A 25,989-nucleotide genomic window follows, 5' to 3' on the forward strand; every position below is an offset into this window, starting at 1 on the left:
TGTATTCGGTTTTTGTTTTTTCATTTGACAGTGGGGTACGGCGCGAAAATTACCGATTTTTTTATCGGTTTTTTATTTTATTTTTTGGTTATCGGTTTTTTTTATAATTGGTGTTTTGTAGAAAAAGGGTAATAATGAAGTTCTATTTGCGTTATTTGAACCAGTGAGTTTTTTTTGCTATTTTGGTTAGAAGTGTGTTTTGAAATTATGTTTTTTTTTTAAAAAGCGTGATATTGATAGAGTGGTTTGTATGTGAAAACGGTGAAATATTATATTAAGTATTTGTCAAGAGTGTTCTAGTTTATTGTTCTAGTGATGTTATTTATATTGACCCTATCTATACATAATCATCATCATCTGTCCAGCCTTTTCCCAACTATGTTGGAGTCGGCTTCCAGTCTAACCGCATGCAGCTGAGTACCAGTGTGCCACAAGGAGCGACTGCCTATCTGACCTCAACCCAGTTACCCGAACCTACCTCAATATGACTGTATATTTTTGAAGTATTTCTGTATAAATAATATAACGGCCAATTGCGTGTCCATACTAATAATATAAAGAGGATTTTTTTGTTTGTTTGTACTCTAAAGGCTAGTGAACTGAATTGAAAAATTCTTTCACTGTTGGGGCGCTACACTCTTCCCGAGTAACATAGGCTATATTTTATCCCGGTACGGGCTGTAGTTCCCACGGGACGCGGGTGATACCGCGTTAAAACTAGTTTCGCATAAAAATATAAACATAGTCTAATTTTCAAAGACATAAGACAATAATAATTTTAAACCCTAGGTTATTTATAAATAGATTTATCGAAAGACTAGACTATTAAAATTAGTATCTTAATAACTGTGAGCTTGTAACGAACTGTCAAGCGGCCATTTTGAAAAATACTTTTTTATCGAATTCGTTTTTTTTTGTTTTGTTTAAAAATGAGTGGAGAGAGTGCTAGTGATGTTTCTCTGTTATCCGTTATTATATCGAAATATTATAGAAGAGATTTCTATAATGATGTTAGTACATTTTTTTCAGAATTTATAAAATTAATTTGCTACGCATTTGTGTCATACATCCATGGTGGTTGACGTATATGAACAGGATTCATCATCATCATCATCATCATCATCATCAGCCTATCGCAGTCCACTGCTGGACATAGGCCTCTCCAAGTGCACGCCACTGAGATCTATTTTCGGTTTCAGGATGAACAGGATTGAGTCACTTTTATTTATTTGTTGACAATGACCTTGACCTTGAAATATATTTGAGTTAAAAATACTCTCGCCTTTTTAAATATCTAAGGTTGTTTTAGAATATTTTTTCGTACCCAAAGGGTAAATGGGACTACTTTAAAACGGGTATTTTCTGCTTGGTGCTACAACAAATATTTGCTTATTTTATGATTGCATATCGTATCTGGTTTTTATAACCAGACCAGTTTTTATGACCTTCAATAAAACACATTTATTTTTAGAAATCTACAAGCTTCCGCCCGCGGCTTCGCCCGCGTAGAGTCCGGTTATATTGCGTTTCCAAGACTATTCTTCAAAAGTCCGGGATAAAAACCATCCTCTGTTCTTTCTCAAGGTCAACTCTATCTCTGTAGAAAATTTTATTAGAATCAGTTCAGTGGTTTAGACGTGAAAGCGTAACAGACAGACAGAGTTACTTTCGCATTTATAATATTAGTAGGAATGGTTATCAAAACTTTTTCTTTGTAAGTCCTTCTCAATATACAATTTCTTTGTTCCAGCGGTCTCTACGACCCGGTTCTTCACGATTTCGAGCCGATTTACGACTACGAACCGGAAGATTCCGGCCGTCAATCGGAACCCACTGAGGTAGTATTCGAAATTCAGAAGTTTGTCGAACCGTCTGACATCGGCAGTCGACTGTTAGAACTCGGTGATTCCCCAAACCAACTGTCAGAATCTAGATCTCTAACCGCCTCCCCTTATGTGACTCCCACGAAACCTCACCGTCCATTTTCTACTGAACCTATAGTTGAAATTCCTCCGTTAGAAGACCCTATAATTCTTAACCCTAATTACCGTGATCAATTTGGAAAAAGTCCTATTGATAATGACCCGGATTATTTGCTAAGTCCTTTTAATAGAGATGCGTTGGGACCCAATAGGTATAAGCTACCTATATCTGAACAGTACGATCCTGATGGAACAAGATTTAAGCAGAACACTGAAGTGGTCGAGAAGCTACTTAAATATGAAAAGCATGTTAAGAGTCTTAGTAAAGATTTGGAGGTAGTTGATGTTACTAAAGAGACTAAAGTAAGTGATACTGTGGTTGAAAGAAAAGCATCTATTTCCAAAGATGTGAGTTTCAAAGAAAGTTTGATTGAAGATGTGAAATCTGAGAAGAAAGGTGTTAGAATTAGTGAGGAAAGTGTAAGAAGGGAAAGTAAATCTTTTGAAAAGAAGGAAATGTTTAAAGAGGAGATTGAAGAAGAATCTGTTAGAGAGGAATTGCAGTACATTGAGAAGATGAGGCAAGAGATTGATTTAGAAAAGATTGAGGAAACTGCTATGTCTGTTGTTGATGATAGTATTGAGAGAGCGGTTTCTGTAGCTGAGGAAATTAAAAAAGAGATAGATGAAGAATTAAGTACATCAGAACAGCAAGAGAAGTCTGAAGTTAAGTATGAGAAAAGAGAAGAATCTTCTGAAATTATAGATAAGACTGAGAGTAAGCAAGAAACTAAGGAATACGCTGAAAGAAAAATGAGTAGAGAAGAAAGAACAGAAACTCAAGATGCTACACAAAGAATAGCAAGAAAAGATGTTCAACAAACTGAGAGTTCCGAGCAAATTGAAACTGAACACGGCAAAATGGATATACATAGAAAATCTCTTGCAACAGAAGAATATAAACAAGAATATTTAGAAGAACCGAGACAAGAATTTAGTCGAGAGGGTTCTGAAAGTAGATCAGAAGCTAAACTCAAGTTTAAGAAAGCTGCTAAAACTGTAGCTTCTAGCGTCAAAGGAGAGAAAACTTCAGCTGAACAGAGAGCTTACACTATTGGCTTACAAACAATACCTAATATTAGAGGTACTGTACATTCTTCATATCACTACGATCTGCTATTAAGCACCTTCTTCATACACCTAACAGATGTTATGGTAGCTTTATCTAGATTCCTACTAACTCAGCCAGTCTTCAATCAATTAGAACAATCGGTGACTGAAACGCGATATGAGAGTGGAGAAAGAGATACAAAAGTACGAAAGAGTTCACATGTTGTTGAAAAAGAAGTAATGAAAGCGCAGGAAGCTAAAAAAGTCGAAACAAAACAAACAAGACAGCTTATAACACCTGTACCGGTAGAAAAGAAAGAGGTAAAAGCAGTTTCTCAAAAGATCGAAAAAGATGTAAAGACACAAGAGCAAAAGATAGAAAAAGATGTAAAGATTCAAGAGCAAAAGATTGAAAAGAAAGAAATAATAAAACCAGTGCCTGTGAAAGCTGAGCAAGTACAACAAGAGCAAAAGATTGAACAAGAAATGATGGTATCAGAAAAGAAATCCGGAGCTGAAATGGCTCAGCGTTCAGAAAAGAAACTGACTAAAGAGATGACGCAGAAACTAGGGGCTGTTATTTCTGAATTCCAGACTATAGCTGTAGAAGACGCTAAAGAACAGATGCTGATGAAGAGTCGAAGATCCAGAAGTAGGAGTCAGATCGAAGAAGAAGTTGCAAAAGAAAGCGATCCTTTAGAATGGTTATCTAAAGTTGACAGTAGGAGAACTTCGCAGGAAAAAACTGAAATGTCCAAGACGGAATTTAGTTCAGAGAAGATAGAAAAGAAGAGCTTCGTTGAAACTAAACAAGATACTGTACATAAGAAGCCCAAACCACCTAAGCAAACTTACATAGCTATAGTAGAATCTCACGTTTATACTAACAAAGACGCCATATTTGAAGAACATGTGACCGACATCTCAGAAACATCATCAGTACAGAGCGCTGAAGAAATAAACACAGCTTTCGAAGCTGTGGAGACAGTCAGCGCTGAAAATGTAGCGATAGAAAGCGCTGTCCGACAACTCGAAACAGCTAAGATTGTGGAAGAAACTCACAAACTAGACAAAGTTGTCGCTAAAAGCGCTGCAGTTGTGCAAAAGCATGAAGAAGTTATACACGATACTAAAGAATTAGTTCAAGAAGAAGTTAAGAAGGAAACTGCTGTACAAAAAACTGACATCCAAGAGGTTATCGTGCAGGAAACAAAAGAAATCGTAGAACCTGTAGTAGAAATTAAAGAAAGTAAAGTTGAAAAGATAGAAAAAGTAGCTTTTGATATTAATAAATCTCTTGCTATAGCTGAATCGACTGAGGTAAGCGTGCTAGAATCTGCAGTCGAGTTAAAGGAAGAAAAAGAGAAAGTTGAGAAAGTAGCCATTGATGTTAATGAGTCTCTTGCCATCGCTGAATCAGCTGAAGTGACTACATTAGAATCTAAAGCTGAATTCAAAGATGTAGAAGTAAAAGCTGAAACAGTAGCTATTATCGAAGAAGAGAAGATAGAAGAGAAGGTTATTGAAACCAAACCTGAGGTTCTCGAAGCGCCTAAACCAGTAGAGGTAGTAGAAATAACTGAAACTATTAAACTAAAACCTAAAGATACAAAGACAGTACATGATGAATCTGCTGAGCTTAAGATAGTCAAAATAGTTCCCGTAGACAGCGTTCTATCACCTGAAATAATTGAAGTAGAAGATATTTCAGAGTTAATATCCAAATCTGTTATAAGCCAAGTAGCTGTTGGAGACCAAATCTCTATAGACGCATCTAAAGAAGTGAGCGCTACTTCTTCTATTACTGAAACTAGCTCAAAATCAGGAAAGAAAGAGTCAGCAGTAGATGTATCATCAGCAATCAGCCAAGTTTCCTCTCAGAGCGAGGCATCAGCCGTCAGCAAGGAATTATCAGTATCACAAAAACTTGAATCTACAAGCCAAAGTTCCGAAACTCAAGAAGCATCATTCACAGCAAAATCTGTGGATAGAAAACTATCTTTACGTACAGATTTGGATAAACAGACATCAATGCAAAGTCCTCCGAGCAGTATAGATACCCCCACTCCTTCTACTGTCCCCCCCACTCCTTTAACCGATGAGTATGTCTTCAAACTATCTCTACCTTTACCTAAAAGTAGGAGTGCGACTCCGGTCCCAAGAGATAGTACGCCAACTCCTGATGATGAAGACCCAAATATAGTCAAAAAGAAACTAATACCTCATATAGAAACAACTATAGAAAGAGTAGTATATGATCCACCTTTACCCACCCCGACTGCAGACCCCAAATCACCGGTATTTACAAAACCAGTGCTAAACGGTGGTGGTGTTAAACCAGTGTATTCAAAACCGGGTCTAAAAGGTGGTGCTATTAGGTCAGTTTATATAAAACCCGGTTTAAGAGGAGGTGGTATTAGACCAGTTTATAGAAAACCTGGTTTGTTTGGTGGTGCGGATAATCAGGATTATTCGAAGGTATGTGAAATAGTAAATTAATCAGTGAACCGCATTGTAATAAACATTTATGACATTGTGGATGTAATGCATATATTGATCATTTCCAAGCAAATTATCATGCGGGTAAAGTATTTAAATATACATTTGCATCATTATTTTTACAAGGGTTTTTACACTATCACTGTAAATGTCGGGTTAAGAAAAAGGTATCATACTTTCATAACTGCATAGCATTATTATCTTTACCGCGTTAATGTCCCGATAGTTTATACATTAGTTTTATAAGCGATAATTTAAGTACATACGAGATGTACTAACTACGACTTCTAATATATGATGATGATGATGTACTATATAAGATCCATAAAAGTGTTAATTGGACATTTCTACATCGCTCTATTTTTCTACATCATGATTTACATGAATTTTCCATATCAATTGAACATAAAAAAGACATATTTTTACAACACTGACTGAATTTTAATTTAATAATAATTCCCATAATATCTGTGTATACAGGAGGAGATAAGAGAAATCGAGAGAAAATCTTCGCTCCTTGCATCAGCCATAGACGAAACCATCAAGAGCATAGAGGAATACAAAGAAGAAGTGGGCATAGACACGAAAAAAGAAGTAAAAACTCAAGAGTTTAAAGAAGAAAAAATAACTAAGAGCTACAAAGAGTCTTATACTAAAGAAGTTAAAACAGAAAGCATACAGAATGGTTTCCAAGAAATTGACACAAAAATAGATGAAATTATGGAACAGTGTAATGCTTTAGTATCTATTGCTGATTCTGAAACTCCAAAACTAATAGAAAATGAGACTCAAGGAATTGTTACCGAAGTTGATGAGAAAGAAAGTAGAAAACAGAGTATCGAAATTGATGTTAATATTGAAACCGAACCAATAGCAACAAGCGAAGAGAAATCGAAAGAGAAAAGTGTAAAATTCGAAAATGAGGTCAAAATTGTTGAAGTTGAGATCATCGATGAAAAACTACCTGAAGTAGAAAAGAAAGAAAGTATTCGGGTTGATATACCTGTAGAGAAAGAACCTGTACCTGTTGCAGAACCTGTACCTATTATTCTCGATCCGGTACCTCCAACACCAATTGTAGAAAAACAACCAGAAGAATTGATACAGCCTAGGATTGCTCCTGAGGTACCTGTAGTTCAGGCACCTATGAGAATAGAAGAAGAGAAGAAACCTGATCCTCTATTAGGATTTAGGCCCGTAGTATTTGACCCTGAGAATCTTCAGAGGCAGACTTATCAATATCCATTTGTTGAGGTAAGTGCATCTGAGCATATGTACACAGATACTGATATAATCAGAAATTATTTAGGTAGTTTATTAGTGATTATATATTGGAAGATATAACTTCTCTTCTTCTTACATGTTTTTACAGTTTCATAGAAAAGTACAAAGACAGAAAAAAATTGACGTTTTCATATTAAATGTTTTTTTTTTTTTATTTAAATCCTACTATTATTGTCGTGCGTGCAAGTTTGTGTATGGATATATTTTCTACGCAATAGATTTTGATATAACTTGAGCCATAAAGGTTAATATTATAAGCAGAATAACATATTTCTGTATATGCTCCTATTATTCACATGTTGTAAGTAGACTCTGAACTTGGATGGATACCAGAATAACATAGGCTACTTTTTATCCATATGCTGGAATTCGTTCCCGCGGGACGCTGATAAAATCATGACTGGCAGCTAGTTATGTATAAATTCCACTATTTGAAAACTCTATTTATACATGGTGAAAACTACTTTTTTTACTAGTCCGTGGGTGAAAACATGGTTTTTGCAAAGTCTTGAAGAAATGTATTCTTCCTTTTGCACACTCATGAAAAAAAATGTGTTTTAGGAACCCATGGTGCCTCAAGAGCCAAGAGGATCTCCATACATGTCGGAGACTGGTGAAATCATTGGTACTATCCAAGGAATTGTTGATGGCTTAGAAACCCCTGTCATGGATGAAGAGGTTGCTAGTAAGTATTTAACTCTTTATAAGCCTAGCTTTTCCTCACTATGTTTGGGTCGACTTCCAGTTTTCAGTTCTACACGGAGCGACTCAAATCAAATCAAATCAAAATCTTTTTATTTCACATAGGCCTTTGCAGGCACCCATGAAACGTCACATTACTTGCACGGTTCCAAAAAGTTGGTCTCATGGAGAAGAGCCGGCAAGAAAATAGACACTCTTTTTAAAAAGTAATACAGTCACAGTGCAGACTGCCTATCTGATCTCCTCAACCCAGTTACCCGGCCAACACGATATTTCTTTCTTGGTAGGACTGGTTATTGGACGGTATTTTTAACTTTTGACTACTAATTATAAATCCATTATTTTCTAGTGTAGTATTTTTATAATGCAAATTATTATAACATGGCATCTATTTATAAATATAATATTTTCAAACTAAATAACTAAACAAAAAATAAAATGAACCTATCTATTTTAATGATTGTTCATCGTGACAAAAAAAATCATAAGAAACAGAACTAATATTTATAATCTTAATGTTATTCACTATACTTCTGCAGAGGAACTTGGCAAACCTGGAATATCAGAGGAAAAGATAGCTACCCTCATATCTGGTGAAGCAGAAATGTTGAGAGAGGCACACGTTATGGGGTAAGAATCATTTAAAATTAAACTTCTATAACTTATCTATCTTTTGATAGGGTTTTAGAAATCAGTCGTAAATCAATTCATCCATGGTAGATTAAAATTTGTTTGTAGCGCTTTCATTTAAAAACTGTCGAAGTATTTTTAATAAAAAAGCTCATAAATAGTCAAGAGCTCGAACATGAGAAAGGACATAAGATTACTTTTTCTGAAGGTAGAAAAAGTAGTTCTAACTGTGGGAACAGCTAGTTTGTAAATTTTAAGCGATTGTCAAAAAGGATTACTTATGTTTTTTTTATTACTGTTACTCATTTTCATCTCGATTGTGTTGTTTTCAATCATTTTGTAAAATACATACATACCTACATTCATCTTTCATTCAAACATATACCACCAAACTCATTTTATTCTGAAATTCATGAAAAATCTGAACATTTTTCATTTGATGTTCATTTAATTTGCATAAATTCATTATTTGTGCATTCATTGGACATGCTCATATTGTTGTCCTGAAATCTTTCATTTATTGGTGCTAAGAAAACATTAAAATTATAGTGTAGCATCAAAATTATGAATTCATCTTAAACAAATAAGATCTTAGGAACTACTGGTCCGATTGAAACCAAACAACAGAGTAAGATAGCTTGTTGTTTACATGAGAGGCATTTGAAACAGCTGACAGAAGCTAGTTTTAAATAAAAAAATATATTTATGTATATTTAAATAGTAAAATAATCAACAATGTAAAGTAATTATAGACTAGCAAAGCAAACATTAGAATACACAAAACAACAACACTAATACAAACAATTGTCCAAAATGGTTGAAACAGCCTCTCAAGAGTTCTATCATCACACATGCATCGGGCTGATGATTCCAGCGTCGACTTTCAAGTGATAAAGCCAATGATCGGGACTCTAAAAGACTCGGAAGTGATAAAGGCCTTAAACGAAGAGATAGCAAGAGAGAAGGCAGAACAGAAGAAGAAAGAAGAGAAGAGATGGACGACGTTCTTGCAGAAGCCGAAGAGACCGGTGCCTAAAGCGAAGTTCGGGTATCAGGGGTGGACGCAGGATGAGGAAGTTGTGGCGGTAAGTTTAATTATTTAGATGGTAAATCCTACTATAATAGTATAATCGCGAAATTATTTAATACAATAGTAGAAATGCGACCTCATTGGCGCATAGATGACTATGTGGGACTCCTAAACAGAGGGTTAAGGGTTCGATTCCCGGTACACTCCAATTTTGTGTGATGAGCGTATTTGTTGACTATAGTTTGATGTTATAAGTATTTATAAACATTATATTTAGTTTATTATCAGTTTGCTTAGGTACCACGGGGCTAACCGACCTTGTATAAAAGGTGTCAAAATATTATCTGATATCCATTTGTTTTTCATGATGTAAATTTTAAAATATCAATTGAGGACAGCCACCGTGACAATCGGTCTAGCCGCCATTATTTTAAATTGTCAAGTGTAGATCGTTAACACTGTTTCATCACCAGCCTATCGCAGTCCACTGCTGGACATAGGCCTCTCCAAGTGCACGCCACTGAGATCGATTTTCAGCAATCGTTAACACTGTTTACGCGTGATTTAGTTGAAAACCTGCCAATGTTAAACCAATCATTAAATCAAGCTGCTACTCGATCAAACGAAAGAGAATTAAACGATACATTTAATCAATACCAAGGCAAAACTGATATTTATCATTTAAAAGGTCTTTTAATGACAGTACAAGTATTTTATCTAATTTCTTTTCAAATACATACTATAAAGAGGTTTTTTTGTCAAAGGCTCCGAAACTACTGAATCGATTTGTAAAATTATTTCACTGTTGTAAAGCTACACTATGGACGAGTGACATAGGCTATATTTCATCCGGTTACGAGAAGTAGTTTCCACGAGACGAGGGTGAGACTGTGGGACTGTTTTACGCCTTTTTTTAACGACGTCAATAATCATCAAATGACCCCTCCCGCTGTGGGTTAGCAGCGGTGAGAGAGTGTCAGATTACTAAAGTAACAGACAGCTGTGTGCCTGCATTTAAGTCCCTAAACTTACTAACACTTCCATCACTGTACATTTTCGAAATAGCTGTCTTTGTAAAATCAAATATGAAACTTTTCACTAAATTGTCAGAAAATAGGAAAAGGCCACTAAGAAGGCAATATACCAACAACTTGTGTGTTAATGAGCATAAGACAGCTTTGTATAAGAAAAGTGTTTTAGGTATGTGCCCAATTATATTTAACAAAATACCAGATAGCATTAAAAATGAACCCATGTCAATCTTTAAAAAAAAGTTAACTTCCTACTTATTAAATAAATGTTATTATTCCATCTCTGACTTTATAAATGATAAAATAGACCTTTCATAATATCCAATCTTAATATTGTAATTAACCTAATGTACTAACGTAGTTAACCTATTGTAATTAATCAATGATTCTATTTTTGCATGCCTAAGTTAAGGTAGAATGTACAAGGATCGCCAATTGCATTTTTGTAACATCTGTATTTATATTGTACCTACATTCCGTTGCAAATAAACTATTATTCTATTCTATTCTATTCTATTCTACTGACTAAAAACCGTCGTGTTCCGTCGTAGGCCTTTTATGTACCAGGGCCGTGATAACTCTTTCGAACAATCCCGCAACTCCGGCAGGCACTGTTTCACGCCTGAGACTGTAATATATCTATTTTGTCAGTCTTTGATCTTAATACTATTGACAAGTCTAGTTTAAGTCCATGATCTAAATCAATGATATTGACAGGCTTCCGCATATAAATTGCAGATGCCATATCATCAGGGCCAAGAATAACATTAAATGTACTATAAATAATAACTTCCGTATTGAATTGATTTGTTATATTTTTCCTATCATCAATGCTTTGGTATTTTGGCTCTAAATCAATGATCTTCATACACTTAGGGTAGATTTAAATTAGTTTATATTCGGGTTTTCAAGCGGTCGGTCGGTTCGGGAATTCGTTTTTTACATAGTGAGTTTCTTAAGAAAATTTTCGTTTTGATTAGTTTTATAATGTGCGTCGCGTTGTTCTTAATTGGTTTAGTCTTCGTTATTGTTTTTATTATATGGGTATAATTCTTTTCAAGTTTAAGTAGAATAGAATCGTTTTATTGGATTGCTATATTTCTGTTACATATTACTTATCGTATTTGAGTTTAAGAGTGATGATAATGTCATCTATATAAAAAGTAGTACATAATTTTTATTTTTGATGAATCATACTATTTTTATAAAGTTTATTCAAAATAAAACATAATAAAATTAATTCTTTGGATTAAATATAAACTTACTTTCTACAAATTTTGGATATTATTAGTGTTAATGGCAGCATACCTAGTTACTGGTATTTGGTGAAAGATGTTAGGAAGATCTGCATATACATGTATTAGATATCTCACAAAAGCGGGAAAATCATACATGTGTGTAAACTACAAAGTGCTCATTAGTAGCCGAATTGCTGTATCATACATACGTATATTTACACACACTAGTAAGCTTCACCCGCTTTCGTGAATTAAATCTGTTACGCGCCATCTTTAGATGTTTTTATGTGAAGTATAAGCAAGTGGTTTTAAATAATTATATTTCTTTACAGGAACCGTATAAAGTGAAGATAGTGAAACAGGCAAAGCCTAAAGTTGCTCCTGATTATAAACCTGAGGTATAGATTCGTTTGTTTTTCTAACATCTGTAACTATATTAACTTTTGTTCTATTATCTCTACCAATTCTTTAAATTTACCAACTCTTTTGAATAATGAACGTTTCTGTAGATTTCTCAAATTACTTATTTTCTATTCACTTTACCTACTCTTTTGATTAATGTACGTTTCTGTAGATTTCTCAAATTATTTAATTAAATATTTTTTTTCTAAAAATAATTGTAACAAACTTTCTTGGATTGTTTAATATTGTTGCTTTTGACGCTTTATTTTAATTATTATTTAAATAATCAGCCCTTCACTGCCTTTATTGTTAATCTTATGTAATAATGTTTCTGTTTCTTTGTTGAAAACAAATAAATGAATATTTTCAATTCTAGTTAATTTCAAATTTATTTTTTCACTTTGTAAATATTTTATTTTAAAATTGAACCAAACTACTTTATGATCATTGAGAGTTTAAAACAGTGTAAAATATCTTGGACCGTTCGCTCACTAGCATTAAAAATATTCATTTGTTTAACATTCAATTTTAATTCTTTAAACATTTGTGTTTGTCTGTCATATAGACATTTTGTTATTTTCAAACGCAAATGTCACAATTCAATATTAGTAAAGATATTTATCGACTACGATGTTAAACCACCATTACTCCTGCCCGCTGCAAATTTTTGGTCGGCCGATAGTTTAATCTAGCTCTGACTAGTCAGCATTACAATGGTCAGGCATCTTGTCGGTACCAGGCCATTTAAAAGTTAGATTGTATTCACGATTACGAGCATAAACAGCCAGCCAACCATCGGCCGACAGTTTTATCTACTGTGTGCTACATATTGAAATACCAACGAACCTCTTCAGTACCTTATTCACACACTACATTACTCTCACACACTTCTGTAAATTCCCTCACCATCACCTCACCAATTTCCTCAGGACTTCGAAACTGGTCCTCTGCCGTGGGAAGAGAGAGCTCACACAGAGGCGTCTCTGCCACCAGTAGAACCTGAAGAGCCTATACTCATACCTGAGGTACCGGAGTTCTTGGAAGCCGTTGACCCTTTGAAGGAAAGTGAGGTTCCTGATCTTGAGGATACTGGTGAGTTTGATAATGAATTTGAAGTACATTTTGGTGTGTCACGGATAGATATGTACAGCTACTTTTTGGCAACAATACACGGCATCTTCTGAATGGATTGATCAAATAGAACCATAGTATGGACAGGGTCATTCATTTAAGATTTTTTGCCTTCACAATGTGGGTTAGATTTTGTACGAGCCTAAAACTATAGCTAATTAAAAAAAAATCAAATATGTACTCCGCATTTTGTTTAAAAAAAAAAAAAACTACATTGGCTAACGGTGTATTTATTTTCGAATATTGAATAAGAGTTGACCTTTAGTTTTGTAAAAAAACATGTTGAATTATCAACCACATTTATTGAGAAAAATATAGTAACTTAATCATATTTACTAACCGCCAACATTGAGAGATTGAAAAATCAGTCCTAGCGGCTGTTACATAGCAACGACCTCTCTACCTTTCACGACATATCATCTTCGTTATCTGTATGTTCTGCATTACTTCAATCTCTCGTTTGGTTTGAACGAAGCCTTAATCCTTTTGACAAACAAACTTTCCACAGGTATACCACTCCCCCCACCAAGAGAACCCACTCCTCCACCAATAGTAGTGGAACAACCAGATCCTGAACCGATACCAGAAGAGCCAGAAGAGGAAGTAGCGCCAGAAGAACAGAAGGTAGAGAAGACAGAGACCAAAGAAGATATGGAGAATAGAATGGCTGAACAGCTTGTGAGGAGCGTACAGAGTATGGTTGGTAAGTAGAGATTTGCCTAGTTAAAGAAATTCATATGGGGACTAGCTTCCACCAGCAGTTTCACCTACGTCCCATGAGAACTACTTTGAGCTCTCAGATAAAAAGACTGCCTGTAGGTGTTTTTCGATAAATGGACTATCTAATATTGAAAGTTTTTAAGGCGGTCCTGTAGTCCAAAGATTAGATCATACAAAAAAATCCTAAAAAAATCTGTATTTTAACAATGCATCAACTCGTGGATATGGAGCCCTTGTAGTTCTATCCTCTTTCTTTGGGTCTTATATTGAACGCTTACCATATATAAGAAGACAAGAAACTCAGAATGATATTTTAAAAATCAAGTTCAGGACTTCATTTTAAAATTATATTAGCCCTCTTACCCAGGGGAATCAACAGTACCCAAATCGAATTTTATTGGCTCTCTCATGTGGACGAAACAGTAAGCCAATTCTAAATACTGTTGTATGTTTAGGGTGTATCTAAGGCTAAGATATCCAATTATCCCATTTCAAAATGGATCTTATTTACCAACTCTTAAAGCTTAATATGCCTTCTTTCAGATCCTAACGCCAGCTTGGATCAACAGCTAGCTCAGATGCGGGCTCAGCTGGCTGCTTTAGCCCAACTGCCGGAAGTTATCCAGCAGTCTTTAGAGCTGGTCTCCAAGCAGCTTAGCAAGATCAGCCATCAGGTATGAACTACTCAACTATTTGGTCATCATTATTATCATTGGTCTTTTGAGGGTTCCATACCAAAAGGATAAAATGGTAAATTATTATTAAGATAAGCGAAGTCTATCGAGCGAAGTCCATAACGTTTTTTTTTTAATATTGAGAAAGTAATGGATAATTTTTATAACTCTGTACTTGGGTGCAGAGTTATAGAAACGGGATTCATTTAAAGACTTACTGTCTTTCTGTCACCATGAACTATTTATTAGTAGTAAGATAGTTAAAACTAAAGTCCAGGTTTCCTCAAGATTCCTTCATATTAACTCAGTCATTGCTATCCAAGATTTACTTACAGTTTACAAGTTACATTGTTACTTACCTGACCTGGAAAAAAGCCCACATACTCGTACTTCAGAAGCAGATTCTTTAATTAAGAGATACTACAGATTGATTGTTTAAATTTTCAGGAGGCTCACGTGGAAGTTACTCAGGAGTCTCAAAACTACCAACAGGCTGAAGGTATGTATGTATATTATTTATTTATCAAAATAACATAATCACCACGGTTTGATACAATCATCATCTACCTAGTATTTACCCAACTTTCTTCGGCTCGGCGTTCTCAACCCAGCTAAACGGGTAACCCTAAACGCCTTGGTTAGGATTGGTTGTCAGACATGGCATCTGACCATCCGTAGCTTTCAAAGATATTCAAATGAAAGCTGGGATCCACCAATTTAACGTGCCTTAAAGAACGCGGAGGAACTCATCATTATAAGATCGGTTGCTAGCGCCAAGCGTTGCTTAACCTTATGACTACTTGAACCGTGCGGCTGTTACTTACCAACTAAACAGTACTCTTTTGTTTTAATTGTTAATGTTTATTGCAATTTTACCAGAAACCCACGAAATGCAGACAATTCAAGAAGTGAATGAATCTGAGGCCAACGAAGCACAAAACGAGTCACAGAAGATGACGATCGAAGAAGTAAGAGAGAATAATGTGGAGCAACAACAACAACAGATGCAACAACAGCAACAGATGCAACAGCAGCAAATGCAGCAGATGCAACAAGAAAGCATGAGAATGACTGAGGAAGAGATTAGGAATGAAAAGCAGAGAAAGGTAAGATTACATTTTAATATGTAGGAAATAGTTTGATAGTGATGGAATAGAATAAAGTAGTTAATAGTTGATGTATTAAAAGGATTATTCAAACCTACATATATTGAAATAAGCCTGATCTCTCTCCGTTGCTGTCGGATTGTCGTCCCATCGCGCTATGAGAGTGAAGGAATAGTGAGTGCACCTGTGTCCAAGCAAATGTGCAAAAACTATAATTTGTCCTGCGCAGCTGACTGATCTCCTTAGAGAGAACAGCCGCCCTGGCTGACAGTCGGCCTGGACGGCATTTTTATGAAAAGGGTTGTTGCAACAGAATAGTTTCGCGGACATTTTAGTAATGTTCGCGCGCAATGTGTTACTGTTTGCTACAGCGAGTACACCACGAGATACATGCGGTGTGCCAAACAGTGGCGCACACTGAATCTAGCCGTTATATTAAATTTAAATTCTCATTTTAACTTATTACTCTTCTATAATCTATCAATCGATTATTTTCCGATTAGAAGATTGATTTTCGACAACAGCTTAACATAAATTATCTCTAATCGAACAAAAATAAATGGATCCGTTATAAAAACACACCGATACTATAATTAAAATTAACATCCATAGATTTACGACTACAAATTAAATTTTATCATGAGCCCCATATAAATTACGCCTTCAACCTCAAACAACAGTTAGACAGTTTATACAAACCACTTAAACTTTCACACCCAAAATCTAGGAACAAGAAAGAATAGAACACGAATCAAGGATGGTCAAGCAACACCCAACTCCCCGATCAGCTAAACCGAAGAGAGTCTTCGGTCCCCTCGACCCTGAAGAACGGATGGCAGTGGTGCTACCTGGTGGAAGAAGATGGAAGAACTCGAAGGACGTTTACGATGAGCAGATGATTAAAGAAATGTTTGAACAGCATTCAGAAGTTATCAAGGGGAATGCTATTGGGTATTTTGACTTTTTTAAAAATAGTTTTTTTTGTTTTAAATGCATCATATTACAGAATCAATAAAACAAAATTAGGCTTCGTTCAAAAAACCAAACTGACTGTCAGCCGCCGAATGTCAGCGTCCATGAAATGAAATGAAATCGTTTATTTTGCAAGTTGGACATTACATCACTTTTACACGTCATTTCAAGAACGCTGGGGTCGGCATTTCCTAACTGACTGATCCCGAATTCCGAAACAAACTCAAGGTTCATAGTCTCTTTTAAAGTCCAAACATATTATAAATCAGATAATATTATGTGTGAGTGTCACCATGTACGCTGTCTGGAATGGTCTTTTGAGGAAAGAGCCACATCAGGCTGGAGCTGACCAGTCCCAACAGACGGCACGCATGTATCAGTCGTCGTGTAGCTCAACCATATCTTAGGGAGCTCAACGACCTGTCACACGACGATACTAGATCACATTCGGCGGCTGACAGTCAGTTTGGTTTGATCACAGACATACGGCCAGTTTCTTCATCAAAAGTTAAAGTTATGGCTAAAGTAATGTCTAAAGTAAAAGTAACGGTTAAATTCAATTTTTCTATTAGTTTTGCTGTCACTTTAGCCTTGAAAAAACGAATTTGACCGTTACTTTTACTTTAGACATTACTTTAACTTTAACTTTTGATGAAGAAACTGGCCGTTAGTTTCTTTGGTTTAGAATACTGACCTAAAAAAAAACCATTGACATATCGACTTCATTCATTAAGAGTGAGTTGCACCATTTAACTATCGGGTGGTTCAAGGGCCGATATTGATTTTGAATAAAAAACAAATAATATAAAAAGAAATTACAATAATTTTTGTGAAATTAACATTGGCCCTTGCAATTTTACTACCCAATATTCGATATAAAAATAAACAAACCATAATTAAACCAAAATATAAGTTCACTAATTGTTATAATTAAATCATTTTTCTTTCATTCTAAAAGGTGGAACTCACCGTAAATACATATTATAGGTAAATGAAATCTTTAAGAAATTATTTTGACAACAAACGAAGTACTTTGACAGATTTTAGTATCAGAAATGTGGCGACTTACTTTTCCAAACGTCAAATCTCCAACTTTCGTTTAAAATTAAAGTTATTTTTTCAATATTTCTGTCAATTTACTTTGTAAATTCTATCGTTCTATTATAATGGTCATTGTATTGTCATTAAAAACATGTTTATGTGTCATTTTAGGTTCGAAAGTGAACACCTACCATATGACAGCAGGTTTGACATACCATTACATATTATAAGTTACATTTTTTTTATCATTTAAATATAGATCTGTTTGTATAACTGTACTTGATATTAAAAGTTAAAATTACGCACTTTTACACGCAATTTTAGAGAAAACCCATTTTCACTGATAACATAAACGTCCGTTTTTAGGGTTCCGTACCCAAAGGGTAAAACGGGACCCTATTGTTTTCGCTCCTCTGTCCGTCCGTCTGACCGTCCGTCCGTCCGTCCATCCGTCTGTCACCAGGCTGTATCTCATGAACCGTGATAGTTAGAGAGTTTAAATTTTCACAGATGATGTATTTTTGTTGCCGCTATAACAACAAATACTGAAAACTAGAATAAAATAAATATTTCGGGGGGCTCCCATACTCATTTTTATATCGATATCTATAAATATTTGTATGTATATAGAATAATAGTTTGGATGGTACGGAACCCTACGTGCGCGAGTCCGACTCGCACTTGACCGGCTTTTTTTTCTTAAAAATAATTGTTTTACTTTGACAATTTAATGTGAAAATTCATAGTAAACTGTTGTTTTAAGAAAACTGACGTTTATATTCAGTGACAATCAGTTATATGACAGATCTATAATTAGTTAATATATTTTAAGTAAGTATATTATAAAGCATTTACTAAGCGATATTATGTATTTTAACCGACTCTCCAAAGAGAAGGGAGGTTCTTAACTCGGTAGGTAGCGTATGGGCAGATATCTGCCAGTTTTTATAATTTTTGGTAAATGAATATTAGAAGTTCTAAAAAATTTTAGGTATTGTCATGCTTTTTTTCAAAAAACGCAAAAGTCCAGAGTATATTTTTAAATTACTATTTTTATTTTAACATGGCTTGTATTCTAGCACCATGTTAATAAAAAAATAGCCCATTCTATTATTGTTTTTATTTTAATAAATAAAGTTTTCAACAACTATCAGAATTTGGCTAGGCAGCCACTATTTTGCAATGATTGGCAACGTCCATAGTATTACATAGTTAGTTTGGCAACGTCGCGTCGCAATGCCGCTACCAATCGTTTAGACTTGCAAGACATATTCAAAATAACTAGAATTTTTCAAAATCAAAGGAGCTCGTGGCTAAGTAGAATCATCGGCACGAATCTTGAGCGCTGACCTTCACCTGCGCAGAAGTGATTTATTAGCAAAGAACCAATCCCGAGTGACGGCTATGACGCGATGCGTTGCGGGCCTATCACCGCTGTAGCCCGCCCCCGTGCCTCACTTCATACCACAAAAGGGACCCAATAAATTACTTCTGCGCAGGTGAAGGTCAGCGCTCAAGATTCGTGCCGATGAATAGCTGCACGGGTCGATCGATCATAAGGTGAAGCAACGTTTGGCGTGACCGTCTTGTCATGACGAGTTCCTCCGTGTTTCGGAAGGCACGTCAAATTGTTGTCCCAGCTGTCATTTGAACATCTTTGGCAGTCGTTACGGGTAGTCAGAAGCCAGTAAGTTTGACAACCAGTCTTACCTAGGAGTATTTTGTTGCCTGGGTAACTGGGTTGAGAAGGCCAGATAGGCTGTCGCTCCTTGCTACATCTGGTTAGATTCGAAGCTGATCCCAACATAGTCGGGAAAAGGCTAGACAGATGTTGACATTTTATTTACGCTACTCCAAAATTATTTTTCGATTTATTTAATGAATGCTTAGTAAATGCTTACTTTTTTGCATGATACAGAAACTTAATGAGGTAAATTAAATAAGATTTTTAAACCTTAATGTTTATAAATAATCCTTTTGTAAATTGAATATTGTGGTCGACAATACCTACATATTATAAGAAATTGTATAGGTTAGGTGGTTACCCCATTTTATTTCGCACTTAACTAAAAATAAACAATGTTGATAATTAGGAATTTTTATTTAAAACGAATTTAAAAAATAAAATGCGTCTAAAACTCAATGTAAATACAATAATAACAATTACTTAATCAATTGAATCATTATTTTAACAAGTAGTTTATTTGTTTATGTATTTGTGTAAGTCCTATCAAGATTTTTACCTTCAGTTAATTACCTACTCAGATGGAGAATAGTTAAGACATAAGAAATTAAAGATCTTTGAGAAATGGTAATGATAATTTTATGGTTTAGAAATAGTGATTCTAAATTAGTCTTCATTTTAGATTGCCAAAACATAGTGAACACGTATTTTTAATTTTTACAAAACATGAAATAGTTACTTACTAAGATATAATGCAATAACGCTCTTGACGTCACGTCTATGTAAAAGTTATACTTAGAAGTGAAGTAACACAAAACTGTTTGTTATTTGCTTGTGAAAGAAAAGAAAAATACGTGTCCATTATTTTAGGGTTATCTAAAAGACGGGCTAATTACTTTTTTCAATCACCATGCGTATCGCCTAATGAAAGAATTAGGTTTCCTACTGGTATGTAAATGTATAAATATGTGGTAAAATTATATCTAATCTTACATAGTTAGATATTGTATGCACATGTATATATTGTCTACGTCTCTATATAGTCTATGTATGATTATATTAGTATTGTAAACGTCCTTGTTTTCGTCCGTTTGGAAAGTAGATTTTTTTGCATCAAAATGACTGTCAGCGTCCACATATCCCAAGAAATTCATATAAATAATTGCTACCTTTTTGCTACCAGTTGCCCGTTGCCCGGGTAACTGGGATAAGGAGGTAAGATAGGCAGTAGCTCCTTGTAAAACTCTGGAAGACTAGTCTGCATGGATAAGCAGATGAGATGGATAGCATGGGGGTTGTCAGTTATTCTGATGCAATGTTTTAGATAAGTTTTAGATACATTTTTTTGTATTTATATTTTGTGTATGTTATTGTACTGTCCTTTAATTTGTTTCATTTTACATCATTAGACGTATTTTAGGTGGGTAAAAGGAGACACTATTACTAAGACTTCGCTGTCTGTCTGTCACCAGGCTGTCTCTCGTATGAGTCAGCTGAGAACTACGTAGAATAAAATACCTAAATATTTTACAGAGTTCCCATGACAAACGTGATTTTTTGGCCGAATTTTGATGAGTGTAGATCAAGGCTCTTGACTTTTAAATCCTATAAAATAGCTATTTGTCGCGGTTACTGTAGAATCCTGTTCCCATACGTACTCGAATAATCAAAAAATAGCTTAAATCACTCGGGGATAGTATACATAGCGTCCGAACTGTGGAAGAAATATTCAAATAGCTTCAGTAGTCACGGTGTCTTTAGGAACACAAATAAAAAAATATTCCTCTTTCTTATATATTAGTATGTAAGTATAGATACATATAGGTTCATTATCATTGTAATCTATGTAAATACTGTCATATAAATTAGTTAGTATGCCTGCTTACGTGTATGTTTTCTTGTTTGTTTGCATGTCCACGTGGCAGATTGACACTTGGAATCAGATTTGGCCGTGGGGGAACACCAAGTCTTACTGTAGGAAATATAGGTATGTAGTCATTTATTAACACGCTTATATTAGCTTCAATTGTAACTATGTATGTAAGAAAATCTTGGAATCTTAATTTGAATCTTCCCGGTCTTTACAAATCCAAAATGGCGGCTTCCCCAAAATGGCGGACTGAAAATCGAAAATTAAAATAAAAATTGTTTGGAATGAAAATTGAAAGCGTGCTTTTTTTTTAATTAAAAAGATGTTGAAAATATTTTATAAGATTAGAATTAATAGCTAATTTTATAAAAATACCTTAATTTCCATAGCCTTATGGACAGCGCACAGAAACATACTGTTTAATGTAAAATAAAATATGACACACATATAAATTAAAGACATTATGTAAAATAAATATTGAAAGTTTAAACTATTAAAATATTATTTTTTTTGCATATAAAAAATTACAGGGAGTCAAACTGCCACCTAGTAGATTTCCATAGACTACGCGAGACTATGATCGATACGTATGACAAATTGATCGAAGTGAGTTATAATTAACAAGTTGTTTTGAAAATCACCTCTCAAGCATGATAGTCGAACTATCATCACTTGCATTTTTTTTCAAGTTTTTTTTTTTGTATTTCTATGTATTTTCTCATTATTCAGAATATGGACAATATAACAGCGCTTTCATACCATAAGATTTTCCGATCGGATTTTATACGCGCGAAATATACGCGACTCGATAGTTTTTAAATGTTGAACCCCTCGGATAAATCACGCGTTAAATCCCCTAGTGTGAAAGCGCTGTAAATCTACCACAAACGTTTTTGAATTGTTTTTGAGTTAGGTTTACCTCATTCACAAAATAGGCATGATGACAAATTTTTAAATTCCTTTGTATGATGTAGGTATACGTCTATTTTATACGGAAAATCATTAATTTAAAAAAAATGCGAAGTTTTTTTGTCAAATAATTGCATTTTTCTCTGTCCACTTTGAATCCGGCGCGAAAACGCTTGTCAGTGTCATGCCGTCACTTGTGACGTCACGCCTTGGGTTGACAAGATGCAAGTAAACAACGCTCGTTCAATAATTAAGTTTTTTTGTATTATTAAATATGAATTCGAAAGTGTATAAGTGGTGTGGGGTCCCCCAGTGTAAGAACACATTCATAACAACTCATTTTAAGTTATTTGTGTACGTTTCTCTGGTTTCTCACATTAAAAAATACGAAAAAAGTGGCTTAAACTTGCAAGGCGAGATTCAAAACCAATATTGCCCAGTATTTTTTACCCACACCATTATTTTTGTGAAGATCACTTTGATGTAAGTTTTTACATAGTTTTCTAGATTCTAGTATAATATAGGTTTTGTACGAGGTCTAAATGGTAAAAAACCGGCCAAGTGCGACTCGGACTTACCCACGAAGGGTTCCGTACCATAAAAAAAAATCACGTTTGTTGTATGGGAGCCACCCAAATTATTTATTTTATTCAAATTTTCAGTATTTGTTGTTATAACGGCAACAGAAATATATCATCTGTGAAAAATCCAACAGGGACGGACGGACGGACGGACGGATGGACGGACGGACAGAGGAGCGAAAACAATAGGGTCCCGTTTTACCTTTTGGGTACGGAACCCTAAAAAGGTGCACAACTGTCTGTTACTTTTAGTTTACACATAGACATAATACATCTTTTTTGCATCCTAAAGATATCTTTATTTGATGCCAAAAACTCTCCTAGCATATATCGATTCTAGGCAAATTAGCGTTGTTTGCCTAATCAATCCTTGCTTCATGATTCGTGTTATTTTATATTTGATTTTAATAACATTTACATTCAAATAGTACTCGTTATAAACAATTAATTAATGAAAACACAGAGATTCGCAGAGGAAGTTTACAATACGAAATGTGACGTTTGTGCGAGTTTTTAATGCGTCGACCAAAAGGTGACGTCACGCGCTCTGATTGGTGTTCAAGATATCATGGCGGATTGCCTAATTTCGTAGTTTTATTTTATAAAAATAAATATTAATCACATTATTAAAAAAGAAAACAATGCGCGTTTTATATTCCAAGCTTCAACTTTAATTTAATAAGTATAATATTTTAATGATTTTTAATTACTGTCATCATGCCTATTATACTAAAAATAAATAGTCATCATGTATTTTAAAATAAAGTAGGTAGGTAGGTATGTATTGCCGACCACAATATTTCTGTATTTTTTTTATATATTTATGTTATTCTGTTTTCCCCCTTACATAATATTGTCGATTATTTTACCAATTACAGCTCTAGGTAAGTATTTTCTGAAAAATAAAGAAACATATCTATTTAGTTCCATAATTTTCAAAAATACATAACATTTTGTATCGTAATCATTTTTTTTCGTCAAAAATTCTATATTATATTGTTGTTTTATCCCTTGTTATTAAATCTTTGAAATTCCTACTAAAATATTTTGAAATTAATTTATTTAAAGTTAGAATTTCAAAGATTTGACCTTTGACATTATAATTTTAAACCTCCTTATGAACCGCATTTAGTTACAGGTTTTTGCGAAATGATGTAGTAGTAGTCCAGTCATTTTAACCCCCAATCTGCGGAAGAAATCCTACCTATATACTTAGTGAGCTGAATTTTTGTATACGCCTTTATTACCTAATATCTATGGGCCAATGTAGCCTGGAAATAAATGTGTTTGGATTTGATTTATTTATTAGTCAAAAATTGACATTGTTACCTATCGTGTACCTATACAAAAATTCAGCTTAACAGGATTTCACCCGCACCAATAAAACCTAAAATGACTGAACTAATTTAAGGTATTTTATTAAAAAAAAAAACTGAAATTAAATATTAACTGCTTGCCAGCAAAAATATAGCTACCAACTCCTTATTTCGCAAAAACTTATCCTTCCCTGGAACCCCCAAAACAACTACAAACACAACTTTCTAACCCTCTTTTATCCAAATAGGATAAACTTCATGAAATACGAAAAGCCGCCGGTCTCGCTCGACCATCTGAAGCACTCGGAGGTATACAAGCTAGTCCACGACATGGACACGACGCCGCCGAGGAAAGTTGAGATGCGAACCCCTGTTATGTCTGAAGCTGATTATAGAGAGGTAAGGACAATGGCCATAGGCGCAATAAAACCAAAAAATACTATATCAGTTCATTGCCACAAAATATATATACCTACTTCAACGAGAAAAAAGGCCGTGGTGGCCTAGTGGGTAAAAAACCAACCTCTCAAGTCATCCTCCGAGTCTTTTTCCCATCTATATTGGGGTCAGCTTCCAGTCTTACTACCAGTGTGTTATAGAGCGACTGCCTATCTGATCTCCTCAACCCCGTTACCCGGGCAACCCAATACCCCTTGGTTAGACTGTGTTTCGGATAGCACGTTAAACTGTAGGTCCCGGCTGTCATTGAACATCTTTGGCAGTCGTTACGGATAGTCAGAAGCCAGTAAGTCGGACAACCAGTCTTACTGATACACTCGGAGGTGTACAAGCTGAAAGTGTTGTGATGAAAGTTGAGATGAGAACCCCTGTTATGTCTGAGGCTGATTATAGAGGTAAGGACTGGATTAGCAAGTTGAAGTGGCAATGGGCAGGCCATATTGCTCGCAGAACAGATGTCCGAAAAGTGCTGGAGTGGAGACCACGAACTAGCAAGCGTAGCGTAGGACGTCCACCAACAAGGTGGACTGACGACCTTATAAAGGTCGCCGGAAAACGCTGGATGCAGGTCGCCTCCAACAGGTATCTGTGGAGATCTAAGGGGGAGGCCTATGTTCAGCAGTGGACGTCCTATGGATGAGACGACGATGAAGGACAATGGGCATAGGTGTAATAAAACAGAAAAGAACTATGTCAGTTATTTGCCACCCCAAAATGTAAACAAAATATGTTAAAAAAATCGTGGTGGCCTGGTGGGCAAGGAACCACCCCCTCAAGTAGGTATGAGGGCAATTTCGAATACAGATCAGGCAACCCCTTGGTTAGACTGGTCTCACCAAGTAACTGGTAACGACTGCCAAGGATGTTCAATGACAGCCGGGACCTACAGTTTAACGTCCCATCCAAACCCCGTCATTGGTGTTCAAGATATACTTAGAAAGTACATACCAAGTTAGAAAAGTAGCATCACCTTATTATTCAATAGTTTCCAGCATTAATTTATTTAATTCTTCTTCCGCAGAGATGCCGTTCGATGACGCCCAATGTGGAGAAGAAACATTTACAAATACCCCAACAGTTCCATCCTTAATTTATATTTAAACGACATTTTAAAACGATAAAGTTGAAGCTCAAAAACTATCTAATATAATGGCTGAACTTTACTCCCAGGTATAGTTTTTAAAACTTGAAGTGAATGCGGTAACTGGTAGCGGGAAATTCGAATATAAAATGTTTTTTTGACATTTTACCTAAGTTAACATTTTGTATGAGTGATTTTTATATTCGTGGTAGTAATGTGTCTTTAAGTACTTAATTTTTGATGTCTTTGTTTTACCCCGAAAGTTCTTGCAATTCAAATCCGAGAAAGTTATATTTTAAACACTAAATGCAATCGAATTTAGGCAGGAGCCGCCATGAACTTTGGCGAGAACTATAAACATTTTAAATGCGGATGTGTGTTTGTACGTCACAATGATTAGGTATCTATAATTGGACGTAGTTATGCAGAAACGTTCCAACCCACAAGTCACCCGAAATCGAGTTATTGTGATTGAACAGCCTAAAATTTAGCATATGGTTATCTAAACTCAATATAATTCAACAATAAAACCTCTAGTACCTTTACTAGTTAGAATAAAAAAGAATACAACTGAAACGCGTAAATGCTTATATCTCA

The 25,989-nt window shown here is 35.0% G+C and overlaps 1 protein-coding gene across 1 annotated transcript; it reads left to right on the top strand.

Moving 5' to 3' along the window:
* On the top strand, positions 1–25,897 carry LOC124644698 (titin-like). Its single transcript, XM_047184207.1, has 15 exons — positions 1–163; positions 1,751–5,510; positions 6,012–6,785; positions 7,377–7,500; positions 8,057–8,147; positions 8,974–9,232; positions 11,779–11,844; positions 12,778–12,940; positions 13,488–13,682; positions 14,243–14,373; positions 14,821–14,872; positions 15,253–15,479; positions 21,102–21,163; positions 24,101–24,251; positions 25,333–25,897. Exons 1-15 carry the CDS (start codon positions 135–137, stop codon positions 25,399–25,401), a joined length of 6,153 nt encoding a protein of 2,050 aa, XP_047040163.1. The 5' UTR covers positions 1–134; the 3' UTR covers positions 25,402–25,897.
* Positions 25,898–25,989: the final 92 nt, after the last annotated feature.

Source organism: Helicoverpa zea, chromosome 30 (assembly GCF_022581195.2).
Source record: "Helicoverpa zea isolate HzStark_Cry1AcR chromosome 30, ilHelZeax1.1, whole genome shotgun sequence".
NCBI lineage: Eukaryota > Metazoa > Arthropoda > Insecta > Lepidoptera > Noctuidae > Helicoverpa > Helicoverpa zea.